The sequence below is a fragment of the Phocoena phocoena genome, chromosome 3 (genome assembly GCF_963924675.1).
Source record: "Phocoena phocoena chromosome 3, mPhoPho1.1, whole genome shotgun sequence".
Classification (NCBI taxonomy): Eukaryota; Metazoa; Chordata; class Mammalia; order Artiodactyla; family Phocoenidae; genus Phocoena; species Phocoena phocoena.
Genome location: NC_089221.1, coordinates 171,750,837 through 171,774,078, shown reverse-complemented (window position 1 = coordinate 171,774,078; position 23,242 = coordinate 171,750,837). Strand labels below are relative to the sequence as shown.

At 52.0% G+C, this 23,242-nt stretch overlaps 1 protein-coding gene across 3 annotated transcripts; it reads right to left on the bottom strand.

Moving 5' to 3' along the window:
• Nucleotides 1-12,665: 12,665 nt before the first annotated feature.
• On the bottom strand, nucleotides 12,666-22,328 carry CSNK1G2 (casein kinase 1 gamma 2). 3 transcript variants are annotated; one of them, XM_065874782.1, is made up of 11 exons: nucleotides 22,145-22,328; nucleotides 15,454-15,494; nucleotides 15,240-15,309; nucleotides 15,012-15,160; nucleotides 14,679-14,913; nucleotides 14,528-14,613; nucleotides 14,365-14,449; nucleotides 14,115-14,263; nucleotides 13,870-13,953; nucleotides 13,679-13,785; nucleotides 12,666-13,559 (listed from the first exon to the last, which is right to left on the bottom strand). In XM_065874782.1, exons 1-11 carry the CDS (start codon nucleotides 22,326-22,328, stop codon nucleotides 13,505-13,507), a joined length of 1,245 nt encoding a protein of 414 aa, XP_065730854.1. In that variant the 3' UTR covers nucleotides 12,666-13,504. The 3 variants fall into 3 exon arrangements, with proteins under 3 accessions (XP_065730854.1, XP_065730853.1, XP_065730852.1); XM_065874781.1 differs by having other exon boundaries at nucleotides 13,505-13,559; nucleotides 13,679-13,824; nucleotides 13,894-13,953; XM_065874780.1 differs by having other exon boundaries at nucleotides 13,505-13,559; nucleotides 13,679-13,953.
• Between the last annotated feature and the right edge of the window lie 914 nt (nucleotides 22,329-23,242).

Below are 23,242 nucleotides of genomic sequence, written 5' to 3'. Positions count from 1 at the left end.
CTGGGCTAGGGGGCCCACAGGAGGGGCCATCTCCTGACACAGACTTCTCACCTTTGGGGCGTCCAAATCACGTGGGGCTCCACACCCTCCCCAGACCCTCTGTCCTCTGCACAAAACCCTGGGGCTCCCGTTGTGCCCCTGCTGTGCAGTGATCAGGGACCCTGGGCAGCGTGGGCAGAGCTACCAGCAGGTGATGGCCACGCAGTGGGGCTGTGCCCTGGTGCGGCCCTGGGAGCCTCCTGGCACTTTCTGAGGATGTCAGCAGGGCCCCCACTGCAGTGAGCCATGCAGGGATCTTGTCAGCTCTGCCCTCTGGACCTGGGGCTGCACCCCAGAGCGGCCCTGTTGGCTCTGCACCAGGGGAGTCCCCTTGCATTGCATTCACACCCCACCCCTGACCCCTCCTTCCGTGCAGTGAGGACTCTTGGGTACAAGTAACAGTTTACACCCGAGGTGGCCCAAAGGAGGATGTGGCATCTTACTGTTCCAAGGCAGGGACGATCCAGACCCAGGACTGGGCTGGCTGCCGAGATCCACTGTGGCCCTCAGGCTGTGTCACCCCCTGAGACCAGCCACACTGCAGGCAGACCCCAGCTGAGGGATCCACGGGGTTGGGGGGCCAGGCCTTCCACTGTAGCCCCCAGAGCAGTCTGTCCTGGAGGCCACTGCAGTTCAGGGCTGCCGCCTCAGGACAGGATGACAAATGGTGTCAGAGGAGGGCACAGCTGGGGCACCCATGGCAGGTGGGTACGAGTAGGAGCAAAGCCTGGCAACGAGATGCAACAAGATGGTGGGGTTGTCAGAATAGCCCCCGAGACATCTGCGTCCCACTCCCAAGACGTGTAGTTATGTAGGGTCACAGTGACCTGCCAAAAGGAATGTGCAACTCACCCTCTGGAGAAAGACGGACAGTATGAGCCTCTACCAGCTGTCATGACAATGTCCTACAGCAACTCAAAAATTACAAAGCAAGAGAGAAAACGGAAACCGATCCACATGTACTTCAGGAATGGGAGTTATCACATACCTCAGCATAATAAAGGCCATATTAGGCAAACCTACAGCTAACATCATACTTACAGGTGAAAAGCTAAAAGCAATTCCTCTAAGATCAGGAACAAGAAAAGGACTCCCATTCTTTTATTCAACATAGTTTTGGAATTCCTAGCTACAGCAATCAGAAGAAGAAATAAAAGGGATCCAAATCGGAAAAGGAAACTTGTCACTATTTTCAGATGACATGATATTATACATAAAAAATCCTCAAAACGCTACCAGAAAACTACTCGAGTTCACCAATGAATTTGGTAAAGTCACAGGATACAAAATTAATGTACAGAAATTTGTTGCATTTCTATACACTAACAATGAAATATAAGAAAAATTATGGAAACCCATGTACCATTGCATCAAAAAAAGTAAAATACCTAAGAGTAAACCTACCTAAGGAGGCAAAAGACCTGTACGCAGAAAACTATGAGATGCTGATGAAAGAAATTGAAGATGACACAAACATATGGAAAGATATACCATGTTCCTAGATTGGAAGAATCAATATTATTAAACTGACCATACTACCCAAAGCAATCTACAGATTCAATGCAATCTCTATCAAATTACCAATGGCATTCTTCACAGAACTAGAACAAAAAAATTTTTAATTCATATGGAAACACAATCCCAAATAGCCAGAACAATCTTGAGAAAGAAAAAAAGAGCTGAAGTCAGAACACACTCCATGACTTCAGACTGTATTACAAAGCTACAGTCATCAAAACAGTATGGTACTGGCACAGAAACACACATATAGAGCACTGGAACAGCATAGAAAGCCCAGAAATAAACCCACGCGCTCACTGTCAGTCTATGAGACAAGGATATACAGTGGAGAAAAGACAGTCTCTTCACTAAGTGGTGTTGGGAAGACTGGAGAGCTAAATCTAAAAGAATGAAATTAGAACATTCTCTAACATCATATACAAAATAAACTCAAAATGGATTAAACACCTAAATATAAGACCAGATACTATAAAACCCCTACAGGAAAACATACACAGAACACTCTTTGACATGAATCACAGCAGTATCTTTTTGGATCCACCTCCTAGAGTAATGGAAACAAAAGCAAAAATAAACAAATGGGAGCTAATTAAACTTAAAAGCTTTAGCACAGCAAAAGAAACCATAAACAAAATGAAAGGACGACCTATGGACTGGGAGAAAATATTTGTAAACAATGTGACCTACAAGTGATTAATTTCCAAAATACACAAACAGCTCATGCAGGCTCAATATCAAAAAAACAACCTGGGACTTCCCTGGTGGTCCAGTGGTTAAGACTCTGCACTCCCAAGGCAGAGGGTCTGAGTTGGATCCTTGGTCAGGGAACTAAATTCTGTATGCCACAACTACAGGATCCTGCATGCTGCAACTAAAAAAAAAAAAAAAGATCCCACACGCAGCAACGAAGATCCCACGTGCCACAACTAACACCTGGTGCAGCCAAATGAATAAATACTGAAAAATAAACAAAACCCACAACCCAATCAGGATGGCCATCATCAAAAAGTCTACAAACAGTAAATGCTGGAGAGGATGTGGAGAAAAGGGAACCCTCCTGCACTGTTGATGGGAATGTAAATTGGTACAGCCATTGGGGAGAACAGTATGGAGGTTCCTTAAAAAACTAAAAATAGAACTACCATATGATCCAGCAATCCTACTCCTGGACATATATTTGGACAAAAGCATAATTCAAAAAGGTACATGCAGGGACTTTCCTGGTGGTCCAGTGGTTACGACTTTGCCTTCCAGTGTACGGGGTATGGGTTCAATCCCTGGTTGGGGAGCTAGGATCCCACATGCCTCAGGCCAAAAAACCAAAACAAAACAGAAACAATACTGTAACAAATTCAATAAAAAAAATGGTCCACGTCAAAAAAAAAAAGTACATGTAACCCCTATGCTCATAGCAGCACTATAATAGCAGCACCATAATAGCTGACAACAGCCAAGACATGGAACCAACCTAAATGTCCATTGACAGATGAATGGACAAAGAAATGCTACATATATACAATGGAATACTACTCAGCCATAACAAAAGAATGAAATAATGCCATTTGCAGCAACATCAATGGACCTAGAGATTATCATACAAAGTAAATCAGAAAGACAAATATATGATATCCACTATATGTGGAATCTAAAAAATAATACAAATGAACACATGTACAAAACAGACTCACAGACATAGAAAACAAACTTAAGAGTTACCAAAGGGGAAGGGTCGGGGTGGGGGGAGATAAATTGGGAGTATGGGATTAACATACGCACAGTACTATGTCTAAAATAAACAACAAGGACTTACTTAGAGGAAACTATATTCAATATCCTGTAATAACCTATAATGGAAAAGAATCTGAAGAAGAACAGATATATAGGTAACTGGATCACTTTGCTGTATACCTGAAACTAACAGAACACGGTAAATCAACTATACTTCAAAAAACAATAAAAGAAATTGGAGTTATCAGAGAGTTCATATATTCAAGACAGTAGAAAAATGGACAAAATAGATGTAATAGTAATTTCAACAAGCAGAACACTCTCTCATATAAATTGCAGCCATGTCTTTTTGGATTCACCTCCTAGAGTAATGAAAATAAAACCAAAAATAAACAAATGGGACCTAACTAAACTTAAAAGCTTTTGAACTGCAAAGGAAACCATAAACAAAACAAAAAGACAACCTAAGAAATGGGAAAAAAACATTTGCAAACGATGCGACCTACAAGGGATTAATCTCCAACATATACAAACAGCTCATGCAGCTCAATATCAAAAAAACCAAAAAACCCAATCGAAAAATGGGCAGAAGATCTAAATAGGCATTTCTTCAGAGAAGATATACAGATGGTCAAAAAGCACATGAAAAGATGCTCAACGTCACTAACTGCTAGAGAAATGCAAATCAAAACTATAATACGAGGGGCTTCCCTGGTGGTGCAGCGGTTGAGAGTCCGCCTGCCGATGCAGGAGACGTGGGTTCCTGCCCCGGTCCGGGAAGATCCCACATGCCGTGAAGCGGCTGGGCCCATGAGCCATGGCCACTGAGCCTGCACGTCCGGAGCCCGTGCTCCGCAACGGGAGAGGCCACAACAGTGAGAGGCCCGCGTACAGCTAAAAAAAAAAACAAACAAACTATAATACAAGGTATTACCTCACATCAGTCAGAACAGCCATCATCAAAAAGTCTACAAACAGGGACTTCCCTGGTGGCACAGTGGTTAAGAATCCGCCTGCCAATACAGGGCATACGGGTTTGAACCCTGGTCCGGGAAGATCCCACAGGCCACGGAGCAACGAAGCCCATGCGCCACAACTAGTGAAGCCTGCACGCCTAGAGCCCATGCTCCGTGACAAGAGAAGCCACTGCAGTAAGAAGCCTGCACACCGCACTGAAGAGTAGCCCCCGCTCACCATAACTAGAGAAAAAGCCCACGCACAGCAATGAAGACCCAACGCAGCCAAAAATAAAATTAATTAATTTTTAAAAAAGTCTACAAACAATAAATGCTGGGGAGGGTGTGGAGAAAAGGGAACCCTCCTACACTGTTAGTGGGAATGAAAATTGGTGCAGCCACTATGGACAACAGTATGGAGGTTCCTTAAAAAACTAAAAAGAGAGCTACCATGTGATCCAGCAATCCCACACCTGGGCATATATGCAGAGAAAAGCATAATTCAAAAAGATACATGCACCCCAATGTTCATAGCAGCACTATTCACAATAGGCAAGACACAGAAGCAACCTAAATGCCCACTGACAGATGAATATTTAAGAAGATGCAGGGGCTTCCCTGGTGGCGCAGTGGTTGAGAATCTGCCTGCTAATGCAGGGGACACGGGTTCGAGCCCTGGTCTGGGAGGATCCCATATGCCGCGGAGCAACTAGGCCCGTGAGCCACAATTACTGAGCCTGCGTGTCTGGAGCCTGTGCTCCGCAACAAGAGAGGCTGCGATAGTGAAGAGGCCCGCGCACCGCGATGAAGAGTGGCCCCCACTTGCCGCAACTAGAGAAAGCCCTCACACAGAAACGAAGACCAAACACAGCCAAAAATAAATATAAAAATAAATAAATAAATAAATAAATAAATAAATAAAAGAGAAAAAAAAGAAGATGCAGTACATACATACAATGGAATAGTACTCAGCCATAAAAAAAATGAAATAATGCCGTTTGCAGCAACATGGATGGACCGAGAGATTCTCATACTAAGTGAAGTCAGACAGAAAAGACTAATATCATATGATATCACTTATATGTGGAATCTAAAAAATGATACAAATGAACTTATTTACAAAACAGAAACACTCACAGAAAACAAACTTATGGTTACCAAAGGGGAAAGGTGGGGGTGGGATAAATTAGGAGGTTGGGATTAACATATACACACTACTAGACATAAAATAGATAACCAACAAGGACCTACTGTATAGCACAAGGAACTCTACTCAATAGTCTGTAATAACCGAAGTGGGAAAAGAATAGATATATTACTGAGTCACTTTGCTGTACACCTAAAACACAACATTGTAAATTAACTATACTCCAATGTAAAAAAAAATTAAATGAATAAATAAGAAAAAAAATAACAAAATTCAACAGAGTTGGAACATATCTATATTTGACAGTCTAGCACTGAAAAATACAGTATCTGTAATGAAAATATTGGCAGCTAGGAGCAACAGTAGACTGGACACAACAGAAGACAGGGCAATAAGAAATGTCCAAGGTGAAGAAAAGTAAAAAGTAATAAGAATGGGAAAATGAAACAGATCATAAGGGATGTGGGACACAGTCAAAGGGCCTGACGTTTGTCAGTGGAGTCCCAGAGGAGGGGAAGAGGAAGAATGAAGAAGACTCCATGCAACGAAGACCCAATGCAGCCAAAAATAAATAAAATATTTTAAAAAATAATAATAATTAAAAAAAAAAAAGACTCCACACTCCCAACGCAGTGGGCCCTTGTTCACTCCCTGGTCAGGGAACTAGATCCTGCACGCCACAACTAAAGATCCCATGTGCTGCAACTAAGACCCAGTGCAACCAAATAAATAAATAATTTTAAAAATATATTAAAAAAAGAACTGACAGGACAAAACAAAAACTGGCAAAACTATATTCATAGTTGGAGATGGACACCCTCACACAGCTCTCTATAAATGACAGAAGAAATCAGGAAGGATCATTAAGATCGGAACAACATGAACAGCAGACTTGCCTAGTGGACACACACAGAACACTACTCCCAGCAACTGCAGAACACAGGTTCTTATCAAGTGCACAGGAAACCATGACCACAATAGGTAATATTATGTACCGTGATGCAGGTTTAAGCATAATTTACCTCCTGCAGAGCACGTTCTCTGGCTAAAGTGGAATCAAACTAGAATCAATCGTAGGATAACAACAAGAAATCCCCAAGTGTTTGGTAATTAACTCCTTGACATAAACATAGGCTAAAATAGAAACCAGGTGGAAATTAAGAACTACTCTGAACTGAATGATGGTGATTATAATACACCAAAATTTGAAGATCCTGCTAAAGCAGAATCGAGGGGAGCACTTATACTTTATGCGTAGGTTGGAAAAGAAGAAAGGTTTATTTTGCTTATTTGTTATCATTAATTTTTTGGCTGCACCACACAGCTTGCAGGATCTTAGTTCCCTGACCAGGGATTTCACCCGGGCCCCCGCAGTGAAAGCGCCAAGTCCTAACCACTGCACCGCCAGGGTATTCCCAAGAAGAGAGGTTTAAAATCCATGGTCTCAGGTTTCATCTTAAGACACTAGAGAATTAACGGCAAGTTCAACCCAAAACAGGAGAAATAACAAAATAATGAGGCCAAAACTGAAGCAGAAAACACGAAAAACATGAAATACAAACAAACCTTTGGTCCTTTGATAAAACAATAGCAAACGTTTCTGTTTGTTTTTAAAGAGAAAACACATGACTAACACCAAACGTGAGAAGCGGGGGCTTCCCTGGTGGCGCAGTGGTTAAGAATCCACCTGCCACTGCAGGGGACACAGGTTCAAGCCCTGGTCCGGGAAGATCCCACATGCTGCGGAGCAACTAAGCCCCTGCGCCACAACTACTGAGCCCTCGTGCCGCAACTACTGAAGCCTAAATGCCCTAGAGCCCGTGCTCCACAACAAGAGAAGCCACAGCAATGAGAAGCCCACATACTGCAATGAAGAGTGGCCCCCGCTCGCTGCAACTAAAGAAAGCCTGCACGCAGCAACGAAGACCCAACGCAAACAAGAATAAATAAATAATAAATAAAAATAAAGTTCCCTTTATTAAAAAAAGAGAGAGAGAGAGAAGGGGAACACCGCTACAGATCCTACAGACATGAAAGAGATAATAAAAGGGGTTCAATTTCTGGTTAGGATATAGACTGTTGTGGCAGGCCATAACTTTAGGTGGTTAAAAATAAAACGAGAAAAAGAACAGATTCACTACAGAAATCTACAGAAATACAGAAATATAGATACAGCCACAATGGAAAACAGCATGATGGTTCCTCAAACAATTCAAAATAGAATTCCCAGATGATTCAGCAGTCCCACTTCTGGGTATATATCCAAAGGAAATGAAATCAGGTATCTTGAAGAGACATATGCACCCCCCATGTTCACTGCAGCATTATTCACAATAGCCAAGACATGGAAACAACCTAAGTGTCCCTTGATGGATGAATAGAAAATATGATATATACATTTTTTCTGGCATATTATAATCACAATATCATTCACTTCAGGATCGTTCCTTATCTGCATACAGTATAAATACATATATATCTATTTATATACATATATATGTATAGATACATATATCGCAAATCAAAACTACAATGAAGAATCACCTCACACCAGTCAGAATGGCCATCATTAAAAAGTCTACAAATAATAAATGCCGGAGAGGGTGTGAAGAAAAGGGAACCCTCCTACACTGTTAGTGGGAATGTAAATTGGTGCAGCCACTATGGAGAACAGTATGGAGGTTCCTTAAACAACTAAAAATAGAGCTACCATATGATCCTGCAATCCCACTACTGGGCATATATCCAGACAAAACTCTAATCTGAAAAGATACATGCACCCCAGTATTCATAGCACTGTTTACAATAGCCAAGACACGGAAGCAACCTAAATGTCCATCGACAGAGGAATGGATAAAGAAGATGTGGTACCTATATACATGGAATACTACCTCAGCCATAAAAATGAAATAATGCCATTTGCCACAACATGGATGGACCTAGAGATTATCATACTAAATAAGTCAGACAAAGACAAATACCGTATGATATCACTTATATGTGGAATATAAAAAATAATACAAACGAACACATTTACAAAACAGAAAGAGACTCAAAGACACAGAAAACAAACTTACAGTTACCAAAGAGGATGGGAGGAAGGGATAAATTAGGAGTTTGGGATTAACAGAAACACACTACTATACATATAATAAGCAACAAGAACCTACGTATAGCCCTGAGACTATATTCAATATCTTGTAACAAGCTATAACGGAAAACAATCTGAAAAAGAACACACACACACACATATATATATACACATATATATATAAAATTTGATCACTTTGCTATATACCCGAAACTAACACAACATTGTAAATCAACTATACTTTAAAAAAACAACCAAAAACACCCATCAGAGTCAAATAACTTCAAAATATAAAAAGCAGGGCTTCCCTGGTGGCACAGTGGTTAAGAATCCGCCTGCCAATGCAGGGGACACTGGTTTGAGCCCTGGTCCTGGAAGATCCCACATGACGCGGAGCAACTGAGCCCGTGCGCCACAACTACTGAAACCCGTGCGCCTAGAGCCCGTGCTCCACAACAAGAGAAGTCACTGCAACGAGAAGCCCGCGCACCGCAACAGAGTAGCCCCCACTCACCCCAAGTAGAGAAAACCCGCGCACAGCAACAAACACCCAACGCAGCCAAAAATAAATTAAAAAAGAAAAGCAGCCGGACAAAAAAGACACATTCCTTTGAAGGGGTTAACAGGGCCAGCTCACCTCTCGTCAGGAACAACGGAATAGCATCTCTAAAATGCTGAGGCAAGAAAGTCAAACCCAAACCACCTGCCAACGCAGAATCCCATTCCCACTGAAAATACCTTCTGCTAATGTAGGCGAAATAAAGATATTTTTAGGCCACTAAAAGCTGGGAGAATTTGTTGCCAGTAAACCCGCACCACAAGACGTATTAAAGGGAGCTCTTCAGACCGAAAGGAAAGGATCTCAAATGGAACCTCTGGTGGGTCAGCAGATGAAACAAAGAGCAGTGGGAAGCGTGACCATGTGGGTGAACATACAAAACTCTTTTTTTTTTTTTTTTTTTTTTTTGCGGTACGCGGTCCTCTCACTGTTGTGGCCTCTCCCATTGCGGAGCACAGGCTCCAGAGGCGCAGGCCCAGCGGCCATGGCTCACGGGCCCAGCCGCTCCGCGGCATGTGGGATCCTCCCGGACCAGGGCACGAACCCGCGTCCCCTGCATCGGCAGACGGACTGTCAACCACTGCGCCACCAGGGAAGTCCACAAAACTCTTTTTAAAAATGTATTTGAGGGGCTTCCCTGGTGGCACAGTGGTTAAGAATCCACCTGCCAATGCAAGGGACACGGGTTCGAACCCTGGTTGGGGAAGACCCCACATGCCACGGAGCAACTAAGCCCGTGTGCCACAGCTACTGAGCCTGTGCTGTAGAGCCCGCGAGCCGCAACTACTGAGCCCACGCGCCACAACTACTGAAGCCCACGAGCCTAGAGCCCATGCTCCACAACAAGAGGAGCCACATCAATGAGAAGCCCGCGCACCGCAACGAAGAGTAGCCCCTGCTCACGACAACTAGAGAAAGCCCGCGTGCAGCAACGATGACCCAACGCAGCCAAAAATCAATAAATTAGTGGTTAAGAACCCGCCTGCCGATGCAGGGGACACAGGTTCGAGCCCTGGTCCGGGAAGATCCCACGTGCCACGGAGCAACTAAGCCCGTGCGCCACAACTACTGAGCCTGTGCTCTAGGGCTCACGAGCCACAACTAGAGAAAGCCCGCGCACAGCAACGAAGACCCAACGCAGCCAAAATTAAAATAAATTTATTAAAAAAATGTATTTGAAAGACTTGACCGTATATAATGACAGGGAGTTGCGGGCTTATAACGTATGTCAGAAGTAAAATAAATGGCAAAAATAGCACAAGTCGGGGTAAGTGGGAATAGGCCAACATCACACAGGTGCCCCTCTCTTCTGCGTTCCTTCCCTGTTTATAACGAAAACCGCCACGTGAGCTGACCCCTCTGGTTCCGGCACCGCCAGAGGGCTGGCCTGGCCTCCTCTCCGCCTGCTCTCCCAGTTGCGCCATTTCCACTTCCCCACAACACAGAGGTGGCCTCTACCCCTCCATCCCGGGCCGGGCAGGCAGCACTGGCCTTTCCAGGCCTTGGTGCTGGAGGGACACCCTGGCAGCACGTGGGAGCCTCAGCTCAGGCTCGTTCCACCAGCTTCTGAAAAGGCTGAGCTGCCAAGTTCTCAGGCAGGCCTCGGTGCATGATTCTACCTCTCTGCCTGCAGGCCCCAATCACGGCCGTCCCCGTGCACGTCCTCGTAAGGTCGTCCCACATCCTTGCGAGGATGTGCCTTGTGGGCAACCATCTCTAATTCATGGTGGAGATTCCAGGCTCTACCTGGAAAGTTCCCTTCAGCAGCAGCTTTATTTTTTATTTTTTGGCTGCGCGGTGTGGCTGGCGGGATCTCGGTTCCCCAACCAGGCATTGAACTCTGGCCACGGCAGTGAAAGCACGGAGCCCTAACCACTAGACCACCAGGGAACTCCCAGCAACAGCTTTAAATACCCGCTCTGATCTCCTTCAGACTCTGAGACTGACACTCACTCGGCCACCATCTCCTGCGTCAGCAACTGCGTCAACTCTTCACCGTCTTGTTCTGCTTCCCAGGCCTTTTCTCAGATCTCCCCTGGAGCCTCGGGCACCTTACAGTTTATCCTTCGTTTCTAAAATCATCTGTTCTTTCATTTTCTTCCAGAATTGGATCAGCCATTTCCAAGTCTGGTTTTTGTCCACGTCTGTCCCTTGTTTTTGAATTTCTGATCCAAGATGGTTTCGTATCTTCTGACGCTGTTGGGACGGTCTTGCCCTTCTCTGACCTCATGCTCTCTCCTGGGGACGCCGGGGTTCCTGGCTGGGGCAAGGGACATGTGCAGGTTGTGCCGTGAACCTCTGTCTTTTGGCTTCTGCCCACCTCGCTGGCTGCCCCCTGCCAATGCTCCCACACGGCCCAGCAGAGAGAAAGGGGTGGGAGGGAGGCCAGGCTCCCACGGGGGACTTGGCGGTGTTCCTTACTTTGTAAGTGTAGACAGGATGTTGCACACGGCAGGCATTCCTCCCAGTGGTTCTGTGTTGTTTGGGACAGACGGTGGGCTGCCATCGTTTTCAACTACCTGGATCCTTGTGAAGCTGTTTCAAGAACTGCTGCTGTTGTGTTTTCTTAGCTGATGCTGCCCTAACAGAACACAGGCTGAAACCACACATGGCATTTCTCACTGTCCTGGAGTCCGAGATTGGTGTGGCCGGTTCCTGGTGAGGGCCCGCGTCCCGGCCTGCAGACAGCCGCCTTCCCGCTGCAACCTCATCCAGCACAGAGAGCTCTGGTCTCTCCTCCTCTCCTTACCAGGACCCTAGTCCCATCATGAAGGCCCCATGCCTCCTAACACTGTCCTCCACTGCAGGTCTGGCAGCACCATCTGAATGTTGGGGGACATAAACAATCAGTCCATAGCCACCAAAGTCATTTTTCCTCAGCCGCGTCCACAGTGACTGTGACGCTGTCACAGGGCTTCCCACTTTGTGCTGTCGGGTTCACTCAAGACCTAACCATTCACATACAGCTGGTACCTTTTTGCTCCTGGAAGGGAAGCCTTAGGGTTAGGGTTTCAGATGGACTTGTGCAGACAATGGCAAGGAGTCTGTCCTTCAGCTCCCGTGTTTGCTGTTCTCACTGTGATTTACTTCAATGGCTCTTTTTTCCACCAGCCTCAAGTAGACCAAACCTGGTTTTTTTTTTTTTTTGGCTGCGTTGGGTCTTTGTTGTGGTGCGTGGGCTTCTCATTGCGGTGGCTTCTCTTGCTGTGGAGCATGGGCTCTAGGCGCGTGGGCTTCAGTAGTTGTGGCAGGCGGGCTCCGCAGTTGTGGCTCGCGGGCTCTAGAGCACAGGCTCGGTAGCTGCGGCGCCTGGGCTTAGTTGCTCCGCCGCATGTGGGACCTTCTGGGACCAGGGCTCGAACCTGTGTCCCCCTGCACCGGCAAGTGGATGCTTAACCACTGCGCCACCAGGGAAGTCCTAAACCTGGTTCTTACATCCACTTCAGTTCCGTTACCTTGTTTCCGACCGTTTATTTCTCCTGAGCAAGGGGGCTGCCACTCCCCGGCTCCTTCCCCAAGTTGTCCTGCCTCCTAGCCTGTCCCTTCCCAGGGATTTGGCTATCTGAGCTGCTGCTTGCCTCAGCCAAGCCCCTTGGAAAGACTGGACACCACGCTCAGAATTGGTTTCATTTTCCTTTATTTTTTAAAAAAAGCCCCTAAGTTCTATGGCTTCCAGGAAGCATCAGAGAAACGGAAGTGCCATTTCTGTACACTTTTTGTAAAGCAAGACCTAGACGCACACGCGGGGTGCCCCCAGTTGCTCTGCCCTCAGCACGCGGGCCCCAGGGGACCACGGGGGCCGCACCAACGGGCTGCCGGCTCCACACGCACCTGCGGGGCTCGGATGGGCTTTAAGGCGCTTGTCTCCACGGCTCGGCCGGCAGCGCAGAGCGACACAAGGAGCCCACAGGCCACGCGGTGGCCACCCCGAGTTCCAGGCCGGCGGCTCCACGAGCAGGTGTGCAGACCCCCCGCGGGCTGCGCCCACCGGCCCAGGCTTTGGTGCAGCATTTCAGTTGGGGGCCGCTCTCATCCCGCCTTCCCCTTTGGTCTGGGGAGGCCCAGGGCGGGCTCACCCCTGGCAGCAACGCCCCGCAGCGCCCCCTCGAGAAAACGGCCTTTGGATCGAGGGAGACAAGCTGCACTTTATGACACTAACGGGCGAGCGGCGGGCTGGACGGAGGCGGCCGCGCTACTTACTCAGCAGACGCGCGGGGGCACAAGGCAGGGCGGCCGCTGTGGTTTTCTCTCTTCCTTGTTTTAAATAGTTAATGCTCTCGGAGGGGAGGACTAGACACAGGTGTAGAAATCTCGGCCAAAGTCTTACGTGAAGGAAGTGACCCCACGCGGGGGCTGGCAGCTCTGCCGGGCCTGCAGTCTGCATCCAGCGGTGGCCACGCGGCCGTGGAAAAGCGGGCCCCGAGGGGCTGCAGCGGGAGGCTTCAGAGGCCACCGCCCCGGGGTCACTTGTGTCGCTGCAGAGATTTTCTCTTCCTCCTCTTGAAGAAACAGCAGCACCTGGAAGGGGCGGGCACAGGCTGGGAGGCGGCGCAGGCTGGAGAAGAGGGGGATGGGGGAACGGGCGCAAGGGGGTGGGCCCAGGGAGTCCCAGCCCCCAGCAACCGCGGGGGCCTTACTTGGTGTCGTCGGCCACCTCCACCTCTGCGGGGGCCGTGATGGGGGCGTTGGAGTGGCCAGCGGTGGGGTCATCGGCATTCAGCTCCCCGTTGGTGGAGTTCAGTGCCTGCGGGGCAAGAGGGGCAGGGGAGTCCTGTAGGCCCTGCTCTCCCCACCCCCACGCTGCTGGGGTCCTCGGCCGGCCCCTCACCTGGTTTTTGCTGTATAGCAGGGCTTTTTCCCGAACCTGAGGCTGCGAGGGCAGGTCGGTGTGGACCGTGCCGATGGGCGTGGGCTGCAAGGGGGCAGGATGCGGCTGAGGCCCGGCAGCCACCCCCCGCCCCACATCACGTGCCAGCCACCCCCGCCCCCGAGCACAGGGGCTTCAGGGTCCTTGCCAGCTGCCCCCACGCGCCAGGGGCCCCTCCAGCACCAGCCTCCCCTCCGCCCACGTACCAGGGGCTTCCCGGCCCAGTCGTACTCGTAGTCGAACACGAAGCCGCTGCGGTCAAAGAGGTCGGTGAAGAGCTTGCGCAGGTAGTCGTAGTCCGGCTTCTCGAAGAAGTCCAGGCGCCGCACGTAGCGCAGGTACGTAGCCATCTCCTCTGCGGACAGCGACAGGGCTGGGGGGCGTGGAGGAGCGGGGCGGCGGCACTGGGCAGGGGGTCGGCGGGGAGTGCGGGGGACGGGGGGGGCAGACCCTCACCTGGGAAGCTCTCACAGAGCACCTCGATGGGCGTGGCCCGCTTAGTGTCCCCGATCTTCTGGTAGCGCTCCTTGAGCGTGTCGGCCTGCAGGGAGAGCGCGGTCGGCACCGAGGCGCTACCCACAAGAGACCCCCAGCCCCGCCCCGGCCCCGGCGCGCCCACCTTGAGCCCCTGCCAGGGCAGGCTGCCGCGCAGGAAATACATGAACATGTGGCCCAGCGCCTCCAGGTCATCACGGCGGCTCTGCTCTGCGGGGGGGATGGCAGGTCAGCGCAGCCCTCGCGCCCCCCCGCCCACCCCGCACGCCGCTCACCCTTGCCCAGGTGCGTGTTGATGCTCATGTAGCGCGCCGTGCCCGTCAGGCTCTTGTGCTCGCGGTACGGGATGTGCTTCTTGGTCTCGGGGTCGATGTACTCCTTGGCCAGGCCAAAGTCGATGATGTGGATGGCGTGCTGCCGCTTGGTGCCCGGTCGCCCCACCAGGAAGTTCTCGGGCTTCACGTCGCGGTAGATGAGGCTCTTGGTGTGCACGTACTCCATGCGCGTGATCTGCGGGCGGGCGGGCCTCAGCGGGCTCCCTCCGCCCTGCCCACCTTCCCTCTGCCGCCCCACAGCGTCCGGCCCCCTCGCCCTCCCGCGGCCCGCACCAGCTGGATGGCAATCATGAGCACTGTCTTGAGAGTGAACGTGCGGTCGCACAAGTCGAACAGGTCCTCCAGGCTGGGTCCGAGCAGCTCCAGCACCATGGCGTTGTACTTCCCGCACGGGCCGAAGTAGTAGACCTGAGGGACGCCCTCTGCGGGTGGAGGACACACAGACTCACGCGACGCCCGGGCGGGCTCCCCCTGCGCTCCCCACACCCGGCCCCGGGGTACCTGTGGCGCTGAGCTGCTTGTAGAAGCGGTACTCCAGGTGCAGCTGCGGCGCCCGGGACTTGATGGGCTCCTGGGAGGGACGAGGGGACACATGGATGTCACGCAGGGCGCGGTCCTGCCCTCCTCCCGGCCCGTGGGGACAGCCTCTGCTGGGGGCCGGCGAGGGGCCTGCCCGGGCTGGGGACTGGGGGAAGGGGGCGGGGCCCGGACTCACCAATTTGATAGCTACGTATTCATTTGTATAGAGATTCTTTCCTGTGGGAGGAGAGGCACGTCAGGTCGGCAGGACCCCCAGCACACGGGAGACTGCTCACGACCCACCCGTCCAAGGGGCACCTCCTGTTCTGCGGCAGCCCTCCTTGAGCGTGGCCCATCCCTCCCGGACCTGGAAGGGAAAAGGATGGGCCCATCCCTCCCAGGCCCGCAAGGTACTCCCACCAGCCGTGGGAACCCACATCTGCCCCCGCACCCTCATCTCCTGGGCCCCCTCCCTGCCGTCCTGCCCTCTCCTCCAGCACCGCCCCAGAGGCCAACCCTGCCTCCGCCCACTCGGGGCTGCTCCCAAGTCCTCTGCGGGATCCTTCCCGCCAGCACGCCAACACGCTCCAACTTCTCCCATCTAAAAAAGTGAAAACACAACAAAGAGTCCTGGTGACCCCAAGGCCTTTCTTCAGCTCCAGCCACAGGGAACCTGGAGGAGACATCACACCCCTCCCACACACCCTCCCCCCGCCGTCCCCAGAGGCTCTGTGAGCCCCCCCTCCCGCCCCGCCACCTGACCTGTGCTCACCGCTCCGGCCTCTAGGGACCCCCGAAGGCGCCCCCCATTCCACAACGCCAGGAACTCCAGCCTTGAGCTGTACACATCCAGTGGACAAGCCCCACCCCCTCGCTGTGGAGCAGGGGCCCCAGCCAGGAGCCCATCAGGAGGGAGCGTAACCTGCGTCCTCAGCTTAGACAGACATGCCTGGGGCAGGACGTCTCACACGGCCCATCGCTGGCCCACCTGGACCTCCAGGTGCTCACGGAGAACAAGCCATGGCACTCAACCTCACGAAACTGCAAAAACACGAGCTGTTCGCCTGCTACAGTTCCTACCAGTGGCTGAGCCCCTGGGTGGCCGTCTGCATGCACGGTGTGGGCCAGCCCCTGGGTGGCCATCTGTATGCACGGTGAGCGGTGAGCGCCGTGCACACGCTCCACCCTCTGCCCCTCCCGCTGCCGTCCCGCCTTTCCAGGTCCTGAGCTCCGACTCAGCCCCACGGTGCGCTGCTCCTCCAGGCAACCTCACGCCTGAAGTGCCGTGCTGCTGCGTCTTATTTCTGAGAGGATCCAGTGTGGGAAGAGGCCTCAGCTTCCTCTCCATCCCACTGCAGTGGGACAGTCTGGGAGACAGCTGCACCAGGCCGTTCCGCCCCACCCATGGGTGGCCAAGACACCGGTGTGTACGACCCCACAAGCCCAAGTCAGGGGCCCGCATGCCTGTCAGTCGGTCCCCCGGGTCCCTGCCCATCCCGGCTGTCTCATCACTGTGGTGCTTGGCCTGGAGTCTTCAGCTCAGCCTCAGCTCCTCCAAGGCCTTGGTGTCCGTCCCCGTCTATAGTCAGCTGGTCCCCAGACAGCTGCAGGGGTGGCCCCAAGTCTGCGGAGAACCGTGCCGTCCACGTCTCCAGAGTTAACTTCTCTCAGCGATGTTTTTACTGCTCAGCATAGAGAGTGTGCGGCCTTTGTGAGATTTGTTCTGGAGGCACCTGATGGGTTTTGGTGCTCTTACACGATCGGGACTATTCTTAAATTTTTATTTTCCAGTCGTTGCTCCAACAGAGAAACACAGTCGATCTGTGTTGGCATATGCAGCAGCCTTACCAAACTCATTCCTTCCTAATTGTTTACTGAGAGGCTACTCTGGCCTCCGCACATGGGCAATCAAGCCGTCCGAGACAGGTCACAGCTGTATTTCTTCCTCTCCCAGCTTTCTACCTCTCTGTTCTGTACACTGCCACTGTGCAAAGGGGGTGCCCGCAGGGGCCCCTCCTGCAGATTCCACTCCTTCGGTTACTACGAGTAAAAGGCACCCAGTGGCAGAGAAAGAAAGCGCCCATCTAGTCCTCCTCATTTTCGTTAAATAACAGGCATGCCTCTTGTGTTTCCCCTCCACATTTTATGATGAAAGTTTCACACATTCAGAAAAGCGGGACGAGCTGGGCGCAGGGAGCCCCCCACCCTGGCTGCCTGGGTCACACAATCCGCGACCGCTCTGTTCTGTTGCACAGCCATCACCTGTTCATCTCATTTTCAGAGGCATCTGGAAGTTGCAGACCTCAGCACCCTGCCCCCTACACACTGCAGCCTGCAGATCAACTTCGATTTGTACTTAGTGCCTGTTTTTCCCTTGGGAGGAGGCATTTACCTGGGAAACGCACAGCATTTGAGGAGCTTTGGCAAACGCGTGGTCCTGGGCCACCCCAATCCCGCGAGGACAGACAGCGTCACCGCCACCTCACCTCCCAAGAGGCGGAACACCACCCCACATGCTCCCTGCTCCTTGGGGTTCCCTGCACACGCATGACGCGGCTCGCTCTGGCTTCCTGTCCAGGCGCGTCCGTCGCAGCACGGACACACCTGGCCCGTCTCCAGCGTCCGTTACTGAACGCTGTGCACGGGCCTTCCTGTCACTTCTCGGGCAGGTGTGCTGGCTTGTGCTGCGCACGGAGCAGAAGTCCTGTCCGGGGCCAACAAGGCGAGGTGCCCTCCACGCCCCCCAGCCGCTTGTCCGTCTGCTTCCAGATCTCTGGCCCAGTTTTAATCGCAGCACCTGTTTTTTTATTACTGACCAAGCTGTTGTCTTCTCCCGCGTCCTGGGTGACAGCGCTTTGTCCAATGGTGCTCAGCAAACAGCACCTCCCGGTCTGTGGCTCGCCTACTCGTGTTTTTTTTTTTTTAATTTAATTTTACTTATTTTTGGCTGCTTTGGGTCTTCGTTGCAGTGCACAGGCTTCTCATTGCGGTGGCTTCTCTTGTGGCGGAGCTCGGGTTCTAGACGCGCGGGCTTCAGTAGTTGTGGCACGCGGGCTCAGTAGTTGTGGTGCGTGAGCTGAGTTGCTCCGCGGCACGTGGGATCTTCCCAGACCAGGGATCGAACCCCTGTCCCCTGCATTGGCAGGAGGATTCTTAACCACTGCGCCACCAGGGAAGCCCCCCTACTCGTGCTCTAAACAACATTTCTGGAAATTTAAAACTTTGATGATGCCTAACTGATCCTTTCTGGTAATTGGTCATCTTATTCTGTGTCTTGGTCAAGAAACCTCCTGTTTTGACTGTGCACGTGGGGAAGCCAAAGTCCTGGACTCCAGATGAGTTTAAGGTGAGAGTGTGTGCACGCACGTGCATGCGGGCATCTGAAGTCTGGATTTACAGCTTCCTGGGGACCTCGGGTGCTCCAGGCTCTGAGCCTCACCAACAGCCAGCTCAGAAGTAGGTGTGAAAAGTGGGAGAGTCTGCAAGGCCTGACAGAGAACGCCTCCGGGGGCCCACGAGCAGAAGGGAGATGCCGGGGCTGCACAGGGCAGGAAGACGCTGGAGCCTCCACCACCCAGAGCACGGAGGCCACCCTGAACTCCCCGGACATTTGGCTGAGAACCCAGAAAGCCCACACACTGGGAGGGGGCGACCCCAGCCCTTGAGTAATGCCTGCTTGCCACCCACCCTATCAAAGCTGAGAAACAGTCCCTGGTGGGGTCACGATGAGTCGCCAGGATGAAGCATGATCCAGGCCTCACGTGTGGCACCCACGTTGTCCAACAGACAATAAAACATCCCTAGACATGTGAAAAAAGGAACAGCACTGCAAGAAGGAAAAACAGCACCAAAGGCACCACAGACACAGCATTTAAAATAGCTACTGCAAAAGGGAACGCTCCTACACTGCTGGTGGGAATGTAAATTGCTGCAGCCACTGTGGAGAACAGTATGGAGGCTCCTCAGAAAACTAAAAAGGGAGCTACCATGTGATCCAGCAATCCCACTCCTGGGCATATATCCAGACAAATCTATAATCCAGAAAGATACATGAACCCCAGTATTCATAGCAGCACTATTTACAACAGTCAAGACGTGGAAACAACCTAAATGTCCATCAACAGAGGACTGGAGAAAAAAGATGTGTACACATACACACACACACAGAGTGGAATACTACTCAGCCATAAAAAACAATGAAATAATACCATTTGTGGCAACACGGATTGACCTAGAGATTACCATATTAAGTGAAGCAAGTCAGAAAGACAAAGACAAACACCATATGATAGCACTTATATGTGGAGTCTATCTATGAAACAGAATCACATACAGGACAGACTGGTGGTTGCCAAGGACGAGGGGTTGGGGGAGGGATGGAGTGGGAGGTTGGGGTTAGCAGATGTTAGGCAACACGTCAGCAGATACAAGGTCCTACTCTATCGCACAGAGAACTATATTCAGTATCCTATGATAAACCAATATGATAAAGAATATTTAATAAAGAATATATGTATAACTGAATCACTTTGCTGTACAGCAGAAATTAATACAACATGGTAAATCAACTATACCTCAATTTAAAAAAAGCTGGGACTTCCCTGGTGGTCCAGTGGTTAAGAATCTGCCTTCCAATGCGGGGGATGCAGGTTTGATCCCTGGTCAGGGAACTAAGATCCCACACGCCATGAGGCAACTAATCCCACATGCCTCAACTAGAGAGCCCATGCACCACAACTACAGAGCCCATGTGCTCTGGAGCCTGCACGCCACAACTAGAGAGAAGCCCAGGTGCCACAACTAGAGAGAAGCCCGTGCACTGCAACAAAGATCCCACGCACCGCAACAACTAAGACCCAATGCAGCCAAAAATAAATAAGTAAAATAAATAAATATATACTTTTAAAAAGCTATTGCAAGTATGTTCGAGGATTTTAAGGAAAAGATGGGCAAAATGAACAGGCAGATGGGAAATCTCAACAGAAAAATAAGGGAATCAAATGGAAGTGAAAAATACCATGTATCAAATGAAAAATTCAGTGGATGTATCAAATAATATATTGGACGCTGCAGAAGAAAAAGAAGGGTGAACTTACAATAAGGCAGTAAAAACTATCCAGGCTGAAGAAAGAAAAAAGACTGAAAAAAAACTTGAGAGGAACCTGAGGGACCTGTGGGACAGCATCAAACACTCCTAATGTGTGACTGGAGTATGAGAACGAGAGGAGACTAAACAGAGGCAGAAAGAACATTTGAGGTGATGATGGCAAAGTTTTTCCAAATTTAACAAAAGAGAGTTAATATACATACCCTAGAAGCGCAATGAACCCAAAGCAGGATAAACAGAAAAAAAAAAACACACCTAAATTAAGGCCGAATCAACATCTGAACCCAGAGATGAAAAAATCTTTGCAACAGGCACAAGACAAGACATACTATATACGGGAGAACAGTGGTCAACAGTAGTCATCAGGGAAATGCAAATAAAGTCCACAGTGAGGCACCACTTCACACCCGCTAGCACGCTCCAAGTGGAAAAGCCCGACAACTCCAAGTGCTGATGAGGATGTGGGATACTGAGAACCTTCACACGCTGCCCGCGGGAGTTCAAAGGGGTACGACTGCTTTGGAAACCAGCCTGGCGGTTTCTCATAAGCACACGTGACCCAGCACTTCGATGAAAACACTCATACACGAGACTTGAAGAAAGGTGCTCAGGGCAATTTTATTCACAACACCCCAAATCTGGGCACAGCCAAAGGTCCCTGAGCAGGAGAACGCACGAACAAAATGGGGTGCAGTCATACAGACGGACAGAGTAACAAACAGCGACTGACTGCAGGCCCAGAAAAGCACAGGCACTGAGCCGGAGGAGCCTGGCAGGAAAGAACACAGTTGCCCCTCGGCCTCCAGGGGAATGCTTCCAGGAGCCCCAGAGGATACCGAAATCTGCAGCTGCTCCAGCCCCTGACATAAAACCCCACAGCACAACCAGCATAGTGAGCCCCCTGTACCGCGGGTTTCGCCTACTTGATCCTTCAAAGCGTTTTAAGCCAAAAGCCACTACCCCCGTAGTCCCCAACGCAAGCTCCACCATCTGTTTACCCAGACCTGTGCTGTTTAGGCTGTGGCTCCCAATGCCAAGGCCAGAACCCAGGACAGCCATCTGGGTCCCCAAAGCCACAAGGGGCACCCCCAGGCTATAGGACAGGCCTGGGCCGGGGGACGTGAGTGTGCGTGTGCCAGCCAGTGTGCGTGTGAGCACACATACGTGCACACGCTAATGGGGCAGCAGGGTTGGGCCGCGGAAGCCCCGTCGGGGAAGCTGAAGAGTCGGCCACCATGCAGCACAGATCCACGCGGGGCCCCGCACCCGGGGGAGGGGCCTGTCTCTCCCACACCTCCGCCCCTCCCATGAGCAGTTTGGGCCCCCGCTGCTGGCAGTCCACTGGCTCAGACCCAGAGCCCAGGGCAGTGAGGGCCCGCTGCTGATCCCATCCCAGCGCCTCTGGCACGGCCAAGGTTCAGGCTCAGGACAGGCCTCTCCCAGCCTCGCAGGCCGCTGGGCATGTCAGACACCAGCAACACCAGCCGACAGACAGACACGGACCACTGGACGGGGGCTGGGGGTCGCCCACCACTAAGCTCCAACCACTAAGTGCTGTGCAGGAGATGCCCCTGGACCCCCAGCTCCGCATCACCAGCCTCCTGAGCTCTGTGGGCCTGGGGCCCCCGGCACAACCGCCCCACAGCTGTTGGGGTCCAGCCCTCTGCAGAGCCTCCTCCAGGGGCGGGGGACAGAAACCCACACGCGCTTACCTGCGTTCCCAGCCCTCACGTTCCCCCCCCCGCCCCCGCGTACCCAGAAGTGAACGAGCGGGGCTCACCTAGCCGGAGCTCCCCGAAGTTGCCACAGCCTATCTTCTTCCCGACTCGGAAGTTGGGGCCCACCATCAGGACCCCCGAGCTGGTCCCCGAGCTCCGGACGCCGTGGCTGCTCCGGCCGGCGGCCTTGGACATTCTCCGGCCCTCCTCCGACTCCCCTTTCCCTCCTTTCTTGTCAAAATCCATAAGTTTGTGGTACCCTGGCCTCTCCACGGTGACTCTGCTGCCGTGCAAATCCCGGCTCCACGGAGACCTGTGGTCGCGGCGGCTCTTCAGGGCTAGCACCCCATGGCGCCCGGCGGGCTCCTGCTAGTGAGACGCGGGCGCTCGCGAGGGCCCGGCCGCAGCGCTCTTCTCGGTGGCCTCGGGGTCACGCATGGGGGGAGGACACATGCTGCTGACGGGTCCCGGGAGCTCAAATCTCGTGGCTCTCGGCTGCAGGAGAAACAGAGGCACGGGTTAGAAGGCCGCGATGCGCCCGCCCGCCACGCGCCCCGGGGCCCAGAGCACAGCCTGGCAGGGGACCCGGGACTGGGCGTTAAGTGGTGGGGGGACCGCGTTCTGGAAAGATCTCTGACATGCGGGTGCGACCTGTGACCTTCTAGGGGCAGAGGGGAGGGAGGCTCGTGCAACCTGTGACCTTCTGGGGCAGAGGGGAGGGAGGCTCGGGCCTCCGAGAATTCCATGTGCCGCCTGCCAGCCCACCCCAGGCTAGAGGACGGCTGTGCTGGGAGAGGAGACGCCTAGTTGAGCAACAGAGGCCCCAGCACTGCTCCTCAGAAGAGGACAGGTGCAGAGCAGAAAGTGCCCGAGGCTAGGAGACAGGCCTCTGCCACAGACCTGGGGGGCCTCCGAGCTGCCTCTCCCTCACCCCACCCCTGCCCAATATCCAGGTGACATCAACGTCCCTGGGCCTCGTTCCAGGAGCCCGTGACCCTGTGGACAGGTGGGTGACCGGCTGCTGCTGCGGGACAGTGAGAGGGCAGGAGGGGCTGCAAGGGCCCCAAGTGCGGGCAGATGAGCTGTGAGCCTGACGGGGCTGGCTGGACACGCGCCCCCAAGGCGAGTCCGGCCTGGCCTCTCCAGCAGAAAGCTGGGGC

What these genes read in the sequence shown, in the direction of transcription:
- CSNK1G2 (XM_065874780.1), bottom strand. Translation starts at nt 22,328, where the DNA reads ATGGATTTTGACAAGAAAGGAGGGAAAGGGGAGTCGGAGGAGGGCCGG. An exon ending in TCATGATTGCCATCCAGCTG is followed by an intron (nt 14,914 to 15,011) that starts GTGCGGGCCGCG and finishes GCCCGCCCGCAG; the next exon opens with ATCACGCGCATGGAGTACGT. An exon ending in CAACACGCACCTGGGCAAGG is followed by an intron (nt 14,614 to 14,678) that starts GTGAGCGGCGTG and finishes TCCCCCCCGCAG; the next exon opens with AGCAGAGCCGCCGTGATGAC.